The sequence below is a fragment of the Callorhinus ursinus genome, unplaced genomic scaffold (genome assembly GCF_003265705.2).
Source record: "Callorhinus ursinus isolate GAN/ISIS: 27379988/994484 unplaced genomic scaffold, GSC_fseal_2.0 scaffold25, whole genome shotgun sequence".
Classification (NCBI taxonomy): Eukaryota; Metazoa; Chordata; class Mammalia; order Carnivora; family Otariidae; genus Callorhinus; species Callorhinus ursinus.
In genome coordinates, this window is record NW_027397087.1 from 15,292,994 (window position 1) to 15,312,716 (window position 19,723).

Below are 19,723 nucleotides of genomic sequence, written 5' to 3' on the forward strand. Positions count from 1 at the left end.
GTATGTAAGAGCCAGGGCCGCACACAACCATAATACTTGCAAGGGACAAGGAGAGTGGCAGATGGGGAAGGACAATTGTACCTACCTGTTGCCCGGCTTTGTTCTAAACAGTTCTCGTACACACTGCTACACTTGGAGTTCCCAGGCTGCACAAACAACAAATTGTGAAACACTTACAAATGTGGTATACAGTCATACTTTCAAAAAACAAACAGAACAAACAGAACACTAGTAATGCTCCCAGCAGAATATGGCAGACGACTTCACTTTCTGACACAGGAAGTGTCTGACAGGAAACTGGGATTTTGGGTGAGGAGCAGAGACTCCTGTGGTAGTGCATTGGTTGGGGGCTGCAGAGGTGGGTTTGAAGGGGGGGAGTCATAAAGACTGCCAATATAAGGCCTATAGCCTTAGGGTTACTGCTTTTGCTTGGGAGGTCCCATTCCAGGACTCAATCCAAGTTTCAGCCAGAAAGTGTGATTTCCAGGGCACTTGTATAAACACTCAGTATTTAGCAAACCCCTATCTAACAGTGACAGATTGGAGCCCTACTCTACTGAGGTTTATGCCAGACTCACTTTTCGTCCTTGAAAGTCTCATCCATCAAAGGATTGCAATGATCCCAAAGATAGATAGATAGATAGATGTCTTCAATAATGGAATGAGATCACTGATGCCTTTGAAAAGGGCAATATCTATCCTTCAGAAGGATTAATTTGGCAGTACCATGCTGAAGGGTTTGGGGGAATGAAACTGGAGACAAGAAAGGGGTTTTCAGAATCATGTGAGCAAGTGAAGACCAGAACTTAGAAAGGTGCAATAGGAATGTGAGAGGTTGGGTAGATTCAAAAGATTTCATGGTAGACTCCTAGGTCTTGAAGACTGAGTTGATATGGAGCCCAGAGCGTGAAAAAAACAAAAGACTGCAGATTAATGAAAGAATAGCAGTGCCATTAATAAACATGAGTAAATCAGTAGAGGAATGTGCTTTGGAGTCAAGGAGAAAATGCTGAGTTCAACCTTAACACAAGCAATGTAATGCTTATGGCATTATAGCTGGAGAAATAGGTAATGGCTGAAAACAGAGAAGTTGGAGGAGTTTGTATACAGATGTTCTGCCAGAAGAGAAACCAAGGGCAAGGCCAAAGACAGAGAAAGGGTGGTAAGGGCAAGGGCTTGGGTTTGCAGAGGAGGGAGTAGAAGAAAATAAGATATAAAGAAAAGATATTATAGCAGCATTATCAACAACAGCCAAACTATGGAGAGAGCCTAAATGTCCATCAACTGATAGAATGGATAAAGAAGATGTGAGATACACACACACACACACACACACACACACACAAACTGGAATATCACACACACACACACACACACACACACACACACAAACTGGAATATTATTCAGCCATCAAAAAGAATGAAATCTTGCCATTTGCAATGACATGGATGGAGCCAGAGTGTATTATGCTAAGTGAAATTAGTCAGTCAGAGAAAAACAAATCCCATATGATCTCACTTACATGTGGAATTTAAGAAAGAAATCAGATGAACATATGGGAAGGGGGGAAGAAAGGAAAGAGGGAAATGAGCCATAAGTGACTCTTAATGACAGAGGACATACTGTTGGTTGATGGAGGGTGGTGGGTGGGGGATGGGCTAGACAGGTGATGGCTATTAAGGAGGACACTTGCTGTGATGAGCACTGGGTATTGTATGTAAGTGATGGATCACTGAATTCTAGTCCAGAAACGAATATGGCACTATATATATTAACTAACAAAATTTAAACTTAAAAAAAGAAAAATGTCACTTACTTTGAAACATACCAAAAATAAGATGTGTTGATGGATGAGAGAGAGCTACACAGGATGACAGGGCAAATTTAGTGAAATATTAATTGTAGTTAATTGTAGACTCTAGATGGTGAGTGTATGAGCGTTCACTGCGTAATTCTTTCAACTTTTCTATAAGAATAGAACTGCTTTAGGGGCACCTGGGTGGCTCAGTCGTTGAGCGCCTGCCTTCGGCTCAGGTCATGATCCCAGGGTCCTGGGATCGAGCCCCACATCGGGCTCCCTGCTCAGCGGGAAGCCTGCTTCTCCCTCTCCCACTCCCCCTGCTTGTGTTCCCTCTCTCACTGTGTCTCTCTCTGTCAAATAAATAAATAAATCTTAAAAAAAAAAGAACAGAACTGCTTTAGAAGATAACAGAAGATGTCTAAAAAAAAAAAAAAGGAAGAGGCAGATTGTAGACAGATTCAGAGTATTGAAGAAGAAAACTGATTTAGCAATTAAACCATCGGTGACCAAAAAACCATTGGTGAGCACAGTACAAGTCATTTCTATCACATCAAGCAGAATTCAGATCTTAGAAATGTAGTGCTGATGTGAAAACTGGGATAGAGACAATGTTTTCTAGAAGTTTGTGGGGTAAAAGGAAGATGAGAAGGAAATAAGACATTACGAGTTGATTGAAGGAGTCCAAATTTATTTGCAGATGGAAGAGAGATAACTGGTAGACAAAGAGAAAATAAAGACTGAGACAGGGTTGATGGACAGAACCAGGGCAGAGGGTTGGCAGGAGGGGATGGGGTCAGGAGCTCAGGGGCAGGATTGGCTGTGGAGGCGGTAGCTAAGGATGAGCAGCAAGGAGAACAGAGCAAGACTGGAGACGGGAAGGGTGATGTTGAGCGTCCCATGTTGGCCAGCCCTGGTCTTCCCAGCGAAGGGAGACATGAAGTTATCCACATAGGCCGAGGTTCAGGGATTCAGAGTGAAAATGATCTAGTGCAGGCTCCGACAATGATTCATTCTCTGGCGCTGTACTGAGGGAGATGATACTTTCTCTAAACTAGCATTTGGAAACTCTTAAATCAAACTCTCCAGGGGCAAGGACAGAATCACATCACTAAGTTCCGGTAACAATAAAACATCACTCACCAAATAGCACAACTTCTCACATCGTATGGGGCAGTAAGCCATTTGTTCCGTGGCTTGGACTTTGATCCGCACATCAGAAACACCTCCTGCAGGTGGCTGCTTCCCGGGGATTTCATTGTAGTACTCGTGGTCTTCTCTCTCCTCCACGGAACCATCAATGGGCACCTCCTCACTGTAAGGGAAAAAAGAATCCCCAAGAGGCTGGGTGGGAATTCAAATGCTACAGGGGAGGTAGAGGGATCACAACCATGCAAATCATCCTGAAAAACTTTGCACTCATGTTTTAAGTTTATAGCTGTTCTTAAGTGATGTCAAACATCTGGATGGAAGCAACCAGATGGTTGTTTAGCTTTCCATAGACAATTAAAGTAAGCTAAGCCAACAAAAAGTGCCAAGGGTGATGCTTTTGTGTCTCCTCCCAGTGATTAAGAAACACACACACACACACACATATATATTTGAACTCTCTGAATGTAAGTCATTTTTGTCAGTAGGATATAAAAATAAAGTTTTCCTGAGTATCTTCAGCATGCTTTGATTGTACCATTTTGGAAATGCTTTGTTAAAAAAAATTTAGATATTGGGCAGAGGGCCTGGCCCAGTTTATTAAACCAAGATGAAAAAAGTAAGAGCTCTGGCCAGCTCTCTTGTCTGCACAGATCTGGAGGAGTATACGGGATTCATAAAGAAATATTAGAACCATATGTGGCAAGTGGGTAGATTTATGTAAACATGCATTGTTTTAAAATTGAAACAGGACAAAAAAACAAACAACTTTACGTCCAAACTGGAATTAGTAAAAGTTTCTTATGAAAAAGAATAAATCAAGCCCTTTTGGATTGAACTGATTCCACTAACAACCCACATAGTTTTGTTGGGTTCATTACATGTCACAAAATGATAGCACTAAGATGTAAGTGTTACCCTGGGAAAAATTCAACATCAAGGCCTCCTAGTAACCCCCTCTCCTTTGCTACCCCACACCGCCTTATAAAAGGAGATTTCCAAGCCCAGTGTTTGCTGATACACAAAATAACTAATTGGGGGAGGAGTGCATTTAAAAATGGCCAAGAGGGAGTTTTGTCTCTCCGGTGTGAATTCTGCAAGCCAGAGGCCTCACTGCACTCCACACACACTGGAGTCTGTCAGGCCTGAAGGGCTCAGCTTTCCTTACAGACTCTCTGTGCCTCAGATAGAACAACCTGATCCTTGGGTCACATCACCTTCCAGCCCTCCCACACGTTAGATGGAGCACCTCTATTTACATTGCAAACCAGCAAACTAACAGTGATTCCTGCTATAGACATTTGATTCTTACTATTTTGCTCTTCAGTGTTGATTTTTTTTTTTTTTTTTTTTTTAGTGGTATGAAAGGGATCTGGGACTGAAACAATTCTGAGAAATGTGTTGCTGTCGGTTATTTTATGATACTACTTAATTCATAGCTCTGTATAATAGCAGAGAAATAGGGCATACCCCTTCTTACTTTGAATGTCTCCTTTAATTTGGATACAAAGCAAGAAGAAATACCTGGACAAATATAAATGGAAGAAAAATAGAAAATGCCATTACGTGTTTGTACTGAAACTGTCTATTTGTAAGAAAAGAAGTGATTCATTTCATTAGTTTGAAAATTCATTTTAAAATAAAACAAAATAAATACAGTAAGTCAAATAATTATAGAACGCTTGGCTGACCTTTCACAAGAAGTATTCAAAGAAGGATTTTTCAAATACTGTTTAAACCGGAGTTCAAAAGCCTGCCCTATGGTGCTTATGACATCTTGGGCCATTCCACTGCGGCATTCCAATATGTGACAGGCTGCAAGAGGATGTACAAAAACAAATTAAAAAAACTGTAATAAATTTTCAACAAGAAGAGGTTACATAAAGTTAAAATATTTCCAGAACATGAACTTTTAATTGAGGAAAAGGGAGCAGGTTTATAAGCTCTTTTCAGCTCTCAAGTAGCAGAAAAGAATACCTTCTATTTCATATGCATCAAAGAGAAGAAACATTCATATTTTACACTGAAATATCTCAGAACACTGACAAATTGTGGTCTCAAGACAGGTTTTTCGGGCCCACATTGTTATAAAACTAGACTGATCTTAACCAAAAATGTGACTCATATTCGAAGTTAGCTCTAGAATTCAGTGCAGGAGATGCTTAGGGCAGCCATCTGACAGGAAGATGAGGCTCTTTGCATGGTATTTTGTCTTTGCAAAAATGTAACTTTCCAAACCTCCCCCCACGCCCCACCCCCTCTCCCCTCAAAGTGGGGGACGAGCTGCTGGTGAAGAGGGGAGCTTTATAATACCCCTTTGCCCTGTCATTGCTACTACAAAGCAGTGATGGTGTGGTAATCCCTGTCTTCAAAATCCTACTAAAGAACTATCTCCATCAAGCATCAAAAAGAAGATTTAAAAAACAAACAAACAAACAAGATTTTGTGATTATGATCAGAAGATATTAAAATTGTTATTAGATACTTTCTCTGAGAAGCAGCTACTGGGAAGGGGGAGATTTGCAGAAGTAATTTAAAGAAATAAATTATGAAGGGTGAAGCTGATAGAACATAAAGAGTGCTTTATGACAGACATAAAAACAGGAGCTTATGTTCAGGGACTATAAATTCACCTCCCACCATATGGAATATCATTCTTGCTTTGGTGAGAGTATGGGGTCTTGCTTAGGGCCTTGCAGAATGGAGATTTAATTGAAATGGAAGTGTCATAAGGATGGCTTAGAAAGAGCCCTAAGAATAACTTTAATATGGAGGCAATAAGTCTCATGAGAAATAAAATTTTTAAAAAATATATTGGCTTGTACAGCCTGAAGAATGGAGGGATGAGAAAAAGCTCTGATAACAGTTAAATATATATAAGAATGTTATAAAAATTGCTAGCTATTCTCTAAGAACAGAAAAGCATAAGTGAGTGCATGAGGAATTAGAGTAGATGCCCGGGAAGCTTCATGGATCTCGGGAACAGTGAAACCAACACTGGGACACATTACTAAAAGGGATGCCTCAGGAGAGGAGAGAGAGTTGTCTTTATAGAATGATTTAACTGTGCTGACTTGGAAGCATGATTTTGTGCTTGCATTGTCCTGGAAAGGATTTTGTGTCTATTTAGAGAAAAAGGCAATTCATTTACATCTGATAGAATTTGCAGAGCCTATACCAGTATGTGATAGTAGAACCTACAAGTGTTTCTTTTCTTAGCCTTATGTTAATACTCATCTCAAGGAATCTCCAGATAATTCTCATTCAGGAACTAACTTGACTTTCATTTAAAGGACTTAAATGAAGGGGCACCTCGGTGGCACAGGCGGTTGAGCATCTGACTTTTGGTTTCAGTTCAGCTCATGATCTGAATGCCATGAGATGGCACCCCATGTCAAGCCCCCAAGTCGGGCTCCACGCTGAGCTCAAGTTTGCTTGGAATTCTCTCTCCCTCTCCCCCTCCTGCTTGTGCTCTCTAAAATAAATAAATCTTTTTAAAAAAAAATGATAAAATAAAGGATTTAAATGAAATTTTTAGAAGGCATGTGTTTGTGTGTGGGGGGGAGGGTTTTATTAAATCAAACAATGCCAAGGTGTCAAATCTCTAGAAGAATTATCATTACCATTTCTTATAAGGTTGTCCCTTTAAAGAAGCAACTTGGATCCTAATATAGACTTAGGAGCTAATTCTAGTTTCAAAACCCAATTAAGAATGTCTATAAATGGGGGCCCCTGGGTGGCTCAGTCATTGGGCGTCTGCCTTCGGCTCAGGTCATGATCCTGGTGTCCTGGGATCTAGTCCCACATCAGGCTCCCTGCTCCGTGGGGAGACTGCTTCTCCCTCTCGCACTCCCCCTGCTTGTGTTCACTCTCTCGCTGTGTCTCTCTTTGTCAAATAAATAAATAAAATCTTTAAAAATAAAAAAAAGAATGTCTATAAATGTATATCTTTTCTACCAAAGGAAAATGTTTGATCTATCTTTAAATTGTAATCTTAAATTGCTCTTTTTTTCCCTCTGCAGTAGCTTCACACATAACCAACACATAGAAGGTGTTTTAAAAATTGTGTTGATTGAATACATATTGATTTTCCTGAATTACATCAATAATTCTCATGTAAGAAGTTGTCTTCAATTGCATTGAAATGACACCTGCAGTGAGCCCCATAGGGAGGCAGGTTCTTCCAGCCACTGTTGCTTTGCTCTTGGAGATATCCTTACACCTACAAAGTGGCCTTGGAAAGTGCCCTCCAGTTGAGCAAAGAGAAGTTGTGTTACCTTATGATAAGAAATTCACTCACTTGAATTCTTTTGTTTTTCATCTCATAAATTTCTGGTCCAATTTGAAATAAAGTCAACGTCAGAAATATATCAAAATACAGAAAACGATTTTCTAAATTTTATTTTTTCTTAGGTTCAAGAAGAGGTCTAGAGAGGAAGGAAGATAATGAGAGAGGCAGGAAATTCAAACAAACGTACATACATCTATACACCTGAAGAAAAATGAGTGTATCTCGCTTTAAGGCGATGAGAAAACAAGAACACTTAAAAGAACTCCGTGGAAAGATTCAGATTCAAGTTCAAATTCCAATTATGCCACAATGTGTGTGACCCCAAACGAGTCGGTTTGCAGCGATATCCTCACCTGCCGAGAGAGAGCACAGGTGATCTTTGAAGTCCCTTGTTGCTTTCTAGAGAGCCTAACTTCCCTCTGTCACAGCAGCTTAAGCCTTCCGGGGGAAACAGGCATGTGGGTTCTTGTGGCATGCGGATACTCAGGAAGGAAGGAAACAACCAAACCCATCACCACTTCTCACATGCTTCCAAAATGTTTTTACTTCTCTCAACTCTTCTGATTCTGATACTTTGAGGATTTGGTCCTCTTCTTGGGCTGATGCTACCAACACGTTCTGCTTTGCTTTGGAGAACCTCATTACTGCCATATTACTCTTTTGAGAAGACTGAATAGAAAACAAACAGCAGTGCCCATCACCAGGAAAGGAATGACACTAGACAAAAAGGCTGACCCTGTGCAGATATCCTGTGCAGCCTCCCTGCCTTCAGCGAACACACACAATGCTGTTGTTGCTACTCAGGGACATGCGGCTCTATAAAAACTGTCTTGGTTCTTTTTGAGCTTGGTCATGGGCCAGAATACGGATGGGCTTTGAATCACATACAAATGTGCTCATTTCCCAGGGTTAGACCCATCTCCAAATGCTTGGATAAGCAGCCAGGTTGGCCAAGAATTGACCAATCTTTAGCTAATGGGAAGAAAGAAAGACAAGTGTATGAAAAGTCCCAAAGGCCAAAAAAAGAATGTGGCTTTCCAATGATATGATAACTTTGCATGGAGGCCTGAGATGGAATCCGATGCAAATATGGGTTCTTTTCATTCCACCTGCAGCCAGACAGACCCATAACTCTACCTTCGGGTATCAAGTACTGTATTAAGGAGGATTTTTTTAAAATCTTAGCTTCATATTCTTCAATTTTTTCATTTGGTCTCCTAATTGGATATTCATGGACAAGAGACTGAGAACTATTCTTACAAGATAACAGGCCCTTCTTTACTAGTCTATATTTATTTTTAATAGACCGGGGGGGGGGGGATTGGTTTTGTTTATTTTTTGTTTTTTTAATAAACTCGAAATTCAAAAGTGCAGCATCTCAGGTTAACCACCAGATGGCGCTGTAACACTGAAGCAAGGAGTCCTCCACTCCTAGGAAGAAACCGAGCCAAAGAGGCGAGCTAGCAGTCAGTCCATAGTTAACTTATGTCACCAGGGCAGTCGTGCATAGATTTTATAACCATAACCATATATATAAGTAAATAGGTTAATTTAAATTGTTTTTACAGTCTTTTAAAACAATTTTTAAACTTTCTTGAGAGACTGAGAACCAGGACCTTCCTGTACCCAGGTAAACTGGGGCCTCTTCACATACTAGATGCAGAGAAAATATTTAAACCTTCCCGGACTACTACACATTTGGAGTGAGAGGTGAAGAGAATACAGATTTCCTATTCATAGCAATTACAGGGGCAAGCCATATTAGTCACTAAGTAAATTCAAAACATTCGTAGGGTAACTTGCCTTTCCTACAGAAAAGGCCTTTTATAAAATGCAGAGTTCACTTTTATAAAAGGTCCTAGCCAAGATGGAAAAAAGTGACTAGTGCCCTGATTTGAATACATTAACGCTAAAAGTGAACGGAACAAATAAGAGGCGGTGGGAACATTCAGGATTCCTCTGACTGTGGGCCATGTTCTTCCTCATCCCCGAGGTCTGCCTTCTCCTACCTTTATCCCATCTACTGACATTGTGCTTCCCAGGCGGGCCAATGGCCTGTTAACTGCCCGACTGAAAGGCATTTTCCACCTTCACCCACCCCCCCCAGCTCCTTTTCAGTATGTGGCATTCTGAGGTGTCTCATTCTGGGATGTCTTCTCCCAGAGAAATGTGCTCTTCCTCCTTCTTAGATGATACTCATCTCCTTATTTTCTCTCCTCCCGCTGACTGCTCCTCTGGTTCTTTACTGCCTCTGACTTCTACTCCCTGAGACCCCCAGCCCTCTCCTTTCCAGGTTCCTCCTGGAGCTTGCTTACTTTTAGGGCTATGAAGTTGCAGTTTTTCCAAACCTGCACCTGAAGGCCTGGTGTCTCTCTCTCTGTCTCCCCTACCCCCCACACTCCCATCCCCCTCTCCCACCCTGAGCGTCTCCTGCCTGCTGAACATTTCCCCCAGATGAACCAAACTCACTAGGTAATTCTATAACATCTTCTTTCTTTCTGGTTTCACTACTTTATTTATTCAAGGATTTAGAACATTTCTTTTTACAAATACAATAAATACTCACTGTAGGAGTTTTAGAAAATAAAAAGGCCCACCAAGAAAAAAAATTATGTTAAGTCTCACTACCTAAAGATAACTACTATTAATATTTTGGCATCTTTTTCTTTCCAATCTTTTTTCTAAGGATATCTACCTCCAAAAAACTACCTGGGGTCATATTATGCACATTGTTTCACAATCTGCTTTTTGACTTAATAACACTGTCGACATTTACCCCAGGTCATTATCTATTCTTCTATTACACTAGCTTTAAATTGCTGCATAGTAGTACATTCTATGGATTCATTTACATAATTTGCTATTTATGAATATTGAATTAATTCTATTTTTCTATTATATAAATAATACATGACAATGATCTTTATTGCTTAATCTTTGTGCATGCCCTAATTATTTCCTTAGAAGTTAAATTGCTGGTTCAAAAGTATTTACCTTTTCAAGTCTTTGGATGCAAACTGTCAACTTGCTCTCCAATACACTTGGATCCACAATCCTACAGGCATTGTTAAAAATAACTACTACTTTATTTTATTTTATTTATTTATTTATTTTAAAGATTTTATTTATTTATTTGAGAGAGAGAGAGAATGAGAGATAAAGAGCACGAGAGGGAAGAGGGTCAGAGGGAGAAGCAGACTCCCTGCTGAGCAGGGAGCCCGATGTGGGACTCGATCCTGGGACTCCAGGATCATGACCTGAGCCGAAGGCAGTCGCTTAACCAACTGAGCCACCCAGGCGCCCAAAAATAACTACTACTTTAAACCCCATTTTACCTTTTTTCAATATTTGAAATTTGAAGATGAAATATGGTATCTAACTATAATTTGATTGCTAACAAGGTAGCTAGTAAACTTGTAAAATTTTCTAAATGTTTCTTGGTGCCTTGTAATGTTCTTTTGTAAAGGTGTGCTCAGAACCTGGGAGTTGATTCACTTGCTTATTAGCTGGCTGAGCTTAAGAAAACAGTCTCACTTTTCTCAATGCCAGTGTTTGCTTTTACAATAAAGGAATAAATTAATACCGATCTCAGAGAGTTGATGTAAGGATGAAATGCCTGCCATGTGGTGAGCATGCAATAAATGGTAGGTTTCCCCCACTGTTTCTCTAGAGGATTGTCTTTTTTCCCATTTGTAATAATCCCTGTTTTCTTAATGGCAACACTAATCCATATCACACAGGGTAATAATAATAATAGCTACCATTTATTATATACTTACTACGAGCCACCTATTGAGATATTTGCATTGTATATAATATCTCATTAAGTCCTCAGGAATATCTGATTTCTATTTCTTCAACAACCTTCATATCTAAAGTGTTGCCGAGTTCCATTAGTTCACAGATGTGTCCAAATGGTTCCTTTCTCCCCCAGTGTAATGTAAACAGTACCACTCCTGCCTGGGACTAATGGGATGTCCTCCAAATTGGACTCTACGATTCCAGACTATTTTCTGCCCTCCCGCTTCACTTTCACAGATACAAATACCGGAAAAGTTATCATTTTGCAATTTCAGTAAAATGGCAGAAGCCAGAATAATTGCTATAAAGCTCAAAATCTTCAATGGCTCCCCGTGACCTTTTGGCCAGCATTCAAAGCCCTCTACACTCTGTTTCTGGCCTCGCTTTTCAGCCATGACTCCCCTACTTCTATTCCTTCCTTTCTCTGCGACCCCACCTTTACACACACACTCACACACCCACACCCATAGCCCTGAGCTCTCATCAGAGGGCTCTTTCATCTGGCCCTGGATTCATTTCTCCCACAAGTCCTGACTGAGCCCCTGCTGTGTCCCACACTCTATTGTCCAGGCCCCCCTCCTTCTCCATGCACCTCCAACACACCATGTTTCTCTCTCTGACGAAATGAGGGGTCCAAGCTGGCCAGGAATTGTTTTTCCGCCACAATGATTAGCTCAGCCCCTTTTATATTAGTATGTAATTCATAATTATGTGTGGACTTGAAAGCCGTGTTGGCACCTCTGGGCACAAATTAAAGTCCAGGGGCTCCGGTGAGGAGAAGGGATTTGACTCTGGAGGGGTGTGCAAGCAGGGGCTATGCTGACAAGGGAGTGGCTTCTCACAGAAGTTTCTATGACCAAGATAAATAAGAAAGGGAAGGAGGAGACTGGAAAAGGAGCAATAAGGAGGAGGAGATGCCAACTTTTTAATCCAAAAAACAATTACCCTGTTTCTTTTTTTTAAGATGTATTTATTTTAGAGAGAGTGCACAGGAGGAGGGACAGAAGCAGAGAGAGAGGGAGAAACCTCAAGCTGACTCCCCACTGAGCGCAGAGTTGGCCAACGGGCTTGATCTCATGCCCCTGAGATCATGACCTGAGCCTAAACCAAGAGTCGCACCCAGAAAATTACCCTATGCTTCTAAATCATCTATCTTCTAGGTAGACCCATTCCCCTAGAGAAGCAAGCAAGCAGCCAGTCAGTCCTTGAACGCCTCACCACCATTCATGGAAGAGCAATGACAGGCCTGAGCTATTCAGTGACTGATGGCAAAGTTACTCAACATCTAGACTTCCCGATCTATTTGTTCTTCCTTTCACCCTGTCCTTTGAGGTTAAGAGAAAAGGCTTTTTGTTCAGAGCCCTTCCCTAAAAGAGCATGCAGTGATTCTTTCGGGAAACTCAGGCTTAATTAAAAGAGGCTGCTCCTTTCTGGTATCTTCTGTTGTGTTCCATTCCTACACCCCCATTCCCCTTCACTAGTTTCTGTCTCTCCTACTCATCTTTGATGGTTATCCATTCTTCATTATATGGTTTACAGTGAGTCAGTTTCAATGGAGTATTGCTTAATTCTTGTCACCTGTTTCTGCTTTTCCATCTCATCGAGCCATGTTCTTTTGGCAAGCATTTGCTAAGCATCTACTACGTGCCAGGTCCTGTATTAGCAGCTGGTCCTCATCATTTCCTTTTTGACTATCATAATAGCTTCCAAACAGATCTCCCTGCCTTAAGTGTCTCTCTGAATCCATCCTATTCCCAAATAAATCTTCCTGAAGCTCTGCTTTGTAAACAGCATTTTCCACCCAGTTACTTGAAGATTCAGTCCCTACTTATTGGCACTATCCTATCTGCCCTCTAGATGTCTTTTAGACATTTTTCCTCCATACCCAATCTGCATTCTAGCAAATATGTTCTATTTATTTACCCCCAGCATGCCATGTACACTTTCCCCTCTTTGTTTTATAACTCTTTGAATTTCCAAATTCTACTTCACGTGTACTTAATAAATGTGTTGGAGCAAACCCTAACCTTGGGGTGGCACAAGATGCTGACCTAATAGGTTCAAGTTGAGGAGAAGAAGCAACCTAAGGCTCATCCTTAAGAGGAGTTGAATGTCCCAGAATCAGGGATGAGAAGCAACATTAACCATGTCTGTCTAAAGAGGTCCAATGACTTAAGAAATTTCAGGCCCTTATCCCAAAGTTTCACCAGGAGATGAGTTTACTTAGGCAAACTTGCTAAATCCTGGGATGAGAAATCCAATCAACTTAGCTCTTCCATTCACTTAACAAATATAGTTATTTTTGTTGCAACACCTATGTGTCTGGCTTTTTGATGAGTGCTTTGGAAACAGCAGCGAATACGGTAGATAGGTTCCTGCCCTCATGGAGCTTTCAGTAGGAAGGACAGACATGAAACACATCAACAAATGAGTAAATAAAATAACAAAAATGTGGGCTAAGTGTTAATAAGAAGAGAAATAAAGTATTATGATGCAGCAGGGTGGGTTATGCTACTGTAGATAGGAAGTGCCATCAGTCAAAGAAGATCTCTCTGAAGAAGAGACATAAGCTGAGATCCAAAAATGAGAAGAAGCCAAACACTCAAAGTGACATGCCAGACTCTTTGAATAACAAATGCACAGGCTCAACACACATACACTCATGAGCATGTGTGTGCACGCGCGCACACACACACAAACACACACACACTTGCTGAGACCAATAATCTCACTGGCTTGGGTCTTCTGTGTAATTCATTCATTCATTCACTGGGGGTGTGGCAGCCAGTCCCTTCTGTTATAACCAAAACAGCTTCCCTTTTGATTATACAAATAGATAATAAGCCTTTGGGTATAAGGATCCCTCAAATGACTGGGACTTAAATCCCAACTATATATTTTTTTCTACTTTGTTCTGCTAGCAGGGCTATTTATTTCCAACTCAAATTCACATAATATTTCTAGAACCCAATATAGCACTCTAGTGATCCTCATCACTCTGTATATTGAAAAGAACTGCTTGTTACTTTTTAAAGGTGCTATATACCAGCGCTTAAGAAAATCTAGAAGTTGCTTTCCATACCTCGTTGATTAACTGGATCTTTAGCTACATAGGCGACATAGTCTGTAGTGTCCTATAAAAAAGGGAAAATGATTGCATTTAAAATGAATGGATTATACTGTTGAAAGATAAGAGTACATTTAGGACATGATACTGAGGTAAGGACTTACATACAAATGTTTCTACTTAAAGAGAAAAGAAAAGCATCCTAGGAGGGAATATATATACACACTGTGTAGTTCAGCCACTGTGGAGTCCACATCCTCTGCCCCTTGGAGAGAGAAGTTGAAAATTAAAAATTTAGAGGCAGATTTCGTGATACTTATTTACTGAGCATAAAAAAGAATCTACATAGGGAATATGTTAGGACACACATTCTTAAAAAATGGTTAGGGACTGTGACTGTCTCCTGTGTTGAAAGGTGAAATACCAGGGGTTATGCCACCACAAAGGAGTCATAAACTAGGAGGTGGTGCCATGATTTCCCAGTTGTCCAAAGAGACACCATCTATGTCAGAAAATAAGTCAATTACAGAGACACATTGGGCTTTGTGGTTGTTAGCTTGCTTGTGTGCAGAGCGAGTTAACTTAAGAAATAACAAAGCAAAAATACAAAGCATTTATTTGATCAATATCTAGAAAGGAAAAATCATTTTTGAAAAAGAGAACCCATGAAAAATCTAAGGAGTTCAAAAAGATGTGTGGCTGACTTTGTAAAAACAAACAAAAAGCCACTTGGTAATTCTGACTTTTACTGAAACAGTAAACTGATGAGTGATAAGATTTTAATAATTAAAGATGCTTTTTGTTATCTCAGTTCTCACGGAAAAAAAACATACACACAATGCCATTTGCAGATTAGAAGTATGACTCTCCAGAGGGAAGATGCAATCAACTGGCAGGAAATAAAAGCCTGTGTATAATACCCACAAGGACAATCACTTAATAACCCACAGTGAAACACGCAGGAAGCAGATCTCAGGGTCAGCATAACTTGTCTTCAGTTATTTTAAAAAATAACAAACATCTAAATAAACTTATCTCATGCTAACAGATAAAAGGTTTGAAATATCTTGTAAATAAATAAGGTCATATCTATGAGCTTTATTTTATATGAACTTAGAAGCAAAGCCACAAGTGCTGGCGCTTGGCTGCTATTTATAAAGTCGAAGAGATGGGAGGACGCCAGCAACACTGTCTGGTGCATTAGATGGTGGGAAAGAGGTTGTGGGACCTCATTCTCCAAACAGTCTCCAGTGGTCTTAGAGTTCTAAAATTCTATAACTGCAAATTTCTGGGAGAATGTAAAGAATGTTAAAGGCAAGACACAAATGATGGAAAAAACATAAGAACATATATTTGTGACATACTTGGAATGCATTTTTGAAAAGGAGAAAGTATACAGAGATACAGAAGCATTACCAAGAACTGTCTTCAGGGCTGACAGGAGGAAGACAAGTAAATGTCTTTGAGAAGAGAGTAAAGGTAAGGGTGAGCAAAGGTCAAGAGGTAAGGAAGAACAGCCAGTATTTCTCAAACTTGGGAGGAAATCTGGTTGAAAGGTACTACATTGGGCCATGGAGACTTTTAGCATCTTGCACCCAGGTAGCTGTGAAGCTCTAAATGATCTCAGGGAGTGTCCTAAACAAAGCTATGGCCATTGCCATGTGCTAGTAACAGGGGTGATAGCTATCTCCCATCACGCGGTGCCAGGCAAAGCACTAGCAGCTTAGGTACAAATTTCCCCACAGCACTACAAATTCTTTACCATTTGTTTTTGGTAAGGTCAGTGCTTTGGTGGGTTGAAAGCGTTAAAAAACTAAAGGCATGTGAAGATGATCTAAAAAGAACCAGGATTCCGGAGAACTGTGATAGACATCATGCGGGCTTGCCTAGGGTAAATAATGATTTGCATACCAATGCTAAAATGACAGCAACCCTTGAAAGTTGAAAGGGAAATTTAGGGCAAACACCTATAATTATTTTTAACACTTAGCTTATAGAACTCATTACATAACTTAAGGAAAATATTTGAGTTCCTTTATGGATGACTGAGCTATAAGGTTAGGAAGAGAAGAGACAACGCTGGCCTTTTCAGGCTGGATTCAGTCAACCCTCTCTGCTTTGTTATCATGGTGGAGGCCAAATTATGAAGCTGGCTGGATGGGAGTTCAGGTTCAGTACTGGGCCCACGCTGCCACTGCTCCCGTTTCTAATGAATCCACAATTGGCCATCTGTGGAATCTCTTGGGGAAGAGCTAGAGCTCTTAAAATTTGGTTTACATATTAATTGAATGGTAGGACCATGGAACTAATCTATTCATTTGAAAATAACTATACCCAAAATTGAAAGATGAGAAAATAGAGAAGCCTAAAGGGAAAATTAAATGTCCATTAATAAAAGAAAAAAAAACCCAATGATTTGAAGTCCTATAAATAGGACTTTTCTTCCATATGCTTCAAATAAGTTCTGAAGACAGGATATTTAAGTTTGACATGCTTGAACATTTTGAGTCACCGGTAGCCAATGTGGAGACAAGTAATTACTGAAATTTTTAAAGAATAGGGTAATTTAAATAGCATTTAACTATATATTTCACACATGAAAAAGTTACATCAACAACCAAGTGAAGAAAGTCGCTTACTTTAGATGCCGGTAAGGGAAGCAATGATTACAACAGAGTAACTTCAGAACTTCATTTCCTTTTAGGATAGACAATAATTTTTCCTTTTAAATATTTAGCATAGAGGTCGAAATTTTGCAGTGACATCACCTGCCAGATTTAGTTTTTACTACTGTTCCATACCTCTCTTAGATTTCTGAATTATATGTCTTATCATTTATGACCCTCCATTTGATTCCTCAATTGGAAGTAAGAAACTAAATGTGGTGGATAGAAAAAAAAAAAAAACTATTATACTGGATTTTATTCCCTCATTTCTGAAGGATACAATCTTTAATATTAAATGCTCAGCAGAAAAGAAGGTAATACATTGTCAGGAAGAACAAGGTCTCCATTTGCTCCCCATATGTTTTCTTGACCTTACTGATGTTCGATCCTTACGAAAATCAAACTCAGTCCTCTTCTAGCTTGTATATGTTTGCAGGGAGAAGAAAAATGTCCCAATATCATGGAAGAGCAAAATCCTCCTTCTACCCCCTCAGTTTAAACAGATCTGTTTCTTGGTCAGTCCCAGGTTTCCTAACTTCAATGCCTCCCTCCTTCCTTTGGCTCTGGTTCAGAAATATGGAGTAGGGAGTCAGGGAATGAACCTCCACTCTGTAAAGTATGCTTGGAGAGCGAGCACTTGCTCAGTCTCCCACAGTTCATGGGGAACGAAGTGCAGTTCTCTCCTGCTAGCTAAGCTTTCCCCCTCCACGAGCTTCTGCAAACCTGGTTGCTCATTTTAGATGAGACTTGGTGGCCTTGGTTGACAGCCGGAATGGCAACTAGGCTTCCCCTCATATGTCAAATCCATTGCTTAAAAGGATCTGCCTGGAACTCTGTGTTGTTAAGAATGCTGAGGGGCGACTGGCAACACATGTATGACATATTTGTTTTTCATGACTTAGATGTTACTTACAAGAAGAATCTCAGATGATAACTCCGTGACTCACAACATAATGGAATATTATTAGCTCATCCACTAATCCAAATATTTTAAAAAATCAGTAACAGAAAATATTTTGTCAAAGCCAAATCTTTGTACATAGCTACTCACAAATTGTAATAAAACACTGGAAAAGTTATGTAGGGTTTTTACATGGTTTACACTTCCAAATATTTTAAAAATCAGTAACAGAAAATATTTTGTCAAAGCCAAATCTTTGATTATACATAGCTACTCACAAATTGTAATAAAACACTGGAAAAGTTATGTAGGGTTTTACATGGTTTACACTTCCATGCTTTACATGGAAGTTCTTTTAACTCTTATAAAAAGAGCTTTCATGAGTCCATACTTACAGGATCCCCTCCAGAGGCAAATGAAATAGACTGCATATGATGATTTGCAATAATCTGTAAAACATAAACAGATTAAACATGGATGATGCTACAAATTAATTATGTCTAGTTACATACAATCTAACAGTAACAGATACACGTTGTATGTTTGTTTGTTTTTTTTTGCCTGCTCAGCATCCCTTTGGAAACTACTCCATCCCCATTCTGTAATAATCTCATGAGGTTCAAGTAGGTTTGACATGCCCGTATCACTGCCCCTCTCCTTATGGCTGGACATGGGATCCAGGCCTAGCCCATCAGAATGGGCTTTACCCTCTGGATAAAGCAAAGCCAATCAATACCATAGAGAGGAACTGAAATGGATAATAGGAAAGAATGCACCTCTCTCTGCCATTAAGGGCCTTAGTTTAAGTCCAAAGCTTCTGGGAGCCATCTTTTGCTGCCATGTGGGAAAAGCCTGATGGAAGAATGAAGCTTTCCCTCTGGACAATATCAGAGCTGAGAGTTAAAAAAAAAATCTGGTGGTAATATTTAGTCCATCACTTCAACCAATACATTTCCCCCTTTATCTTTTTATGTATTTTTCTATTTTATTTATTTTTATATAAGTTAGTTTGAATTGGGTTTCAGTCATTCACCACCAAAAGCATACTAAGGCCCTAACATTAAGATTTTCAATATGAAGTAGACTATCCAAGTGAACTGCATTAGTTAGCCAAGAAGACAATCTCTTTCACTTGAGAGTTTAGGCTTGCTTGTTTGGAAACCACAGTGTAATGACCAATTTACAGAGAGGTATTTGTCATACTGCTTTGAAGGTTCATTGAAATACCAACTGTGCATCAATTGGCTAATCTCATCTTCAGAATTGTTTAACCTAATCTATACACGATTCTGCTTACATAAGATGGTCAAGCAATTCTACTCTTAGCTGTATTCCAATGGATCGTGTAAATACTGCACCAAAGATCTCAAGAAAGAAAATTACTGCCCTGTTTGTAATAGCCCCAAACTGGAAACAATCCCAATGATGATCACTGTGATATTCAAACAATGGACTACTATGTAGCAAAGAACATATTTCTTGGGCAAAAGAAGCTAGACACAAAGTATATACACTGCATGGTTTAATTTCTATAAAGTTCAGAAACAGGCAAAAATATTTTATTCTGTTTCAAATCAGGATGATGGTGATAGTGGGGCAAAGCAAGAGAAAGCAAATGGTTTTCTGGGATCCTGCAAATGGTGTTTCTCCATCTGGGTAGTGGTTACACAAATACGTCCATTTTGTAATAACCAAGCTGCACACTTACAATTTGTGCACTTTTCTATATTTGTGTTTTCTATAGTTGTATTTCAGTTAAAAGTGATTACTAAAAACAAATCAATATACAAAGATCAACTGTCATTCCTACATACCAGCAATAGCTAATCAGATATTGTATTGCGGTGAGGGGTATATTTTACAAGAGCACCTAAGTATAAAACTAGTATGAATCATGTAAGGCTTTTTAGAAAACTTTATCGAAGAGTAAAAATAAGACACAAATAAGTAGAAAGATATATATCACTTCTATGGATGAGAAGACAATATTGTAAAGATGTCGATTCTCCCCCAAATTAATCTGTAAATTCCACGCAACTCCAAACATTC

General features: G+C 39.6%; 1 protein-coding gene across 3 annotated transcripts in view; it reads right to left on the reverse strand.

The window, feature by feature from the left end:
- Positions 1-19,723, reverse strand: part of SHC4 (SHC adaptor protein 4) — a 129,670-nt gene that overhangs the window by 30,450 nt on the left and 79,497 nt on the right. For 2 of the 3 annotated variants that reach the window (XM_073876966.1, XM_073876965.1), the window contains exons 5-10: positions 18,070-18,123; positions 14,334-14,372; positions 14,123-14,174; positions 4,640-4,763; positions 2,943-3,114; positions 86-146 (exon numbers count right to left, since the gene is read on the reverse strand). In XM_073876966.1, coding sequence (XP_073733067.1) covers positions 86-146; positions 2,943-3,114; positions 4,640-4,763; positions 14,123-14,174; positions 14,334-14,372; positions 18,070-18,123 — 502 coding nt within the window. The remainder of the gene's footprint in view (positions 1-85; positions 147-2,942; positions 3,115-4,639; positions 4,764-14,122; positions 14,175-14,333; positions 14,373-18,069; positions 18,124-19,723) is intronic. The other variant, XM_025884140.2, reaches the window with a different exon arrangement.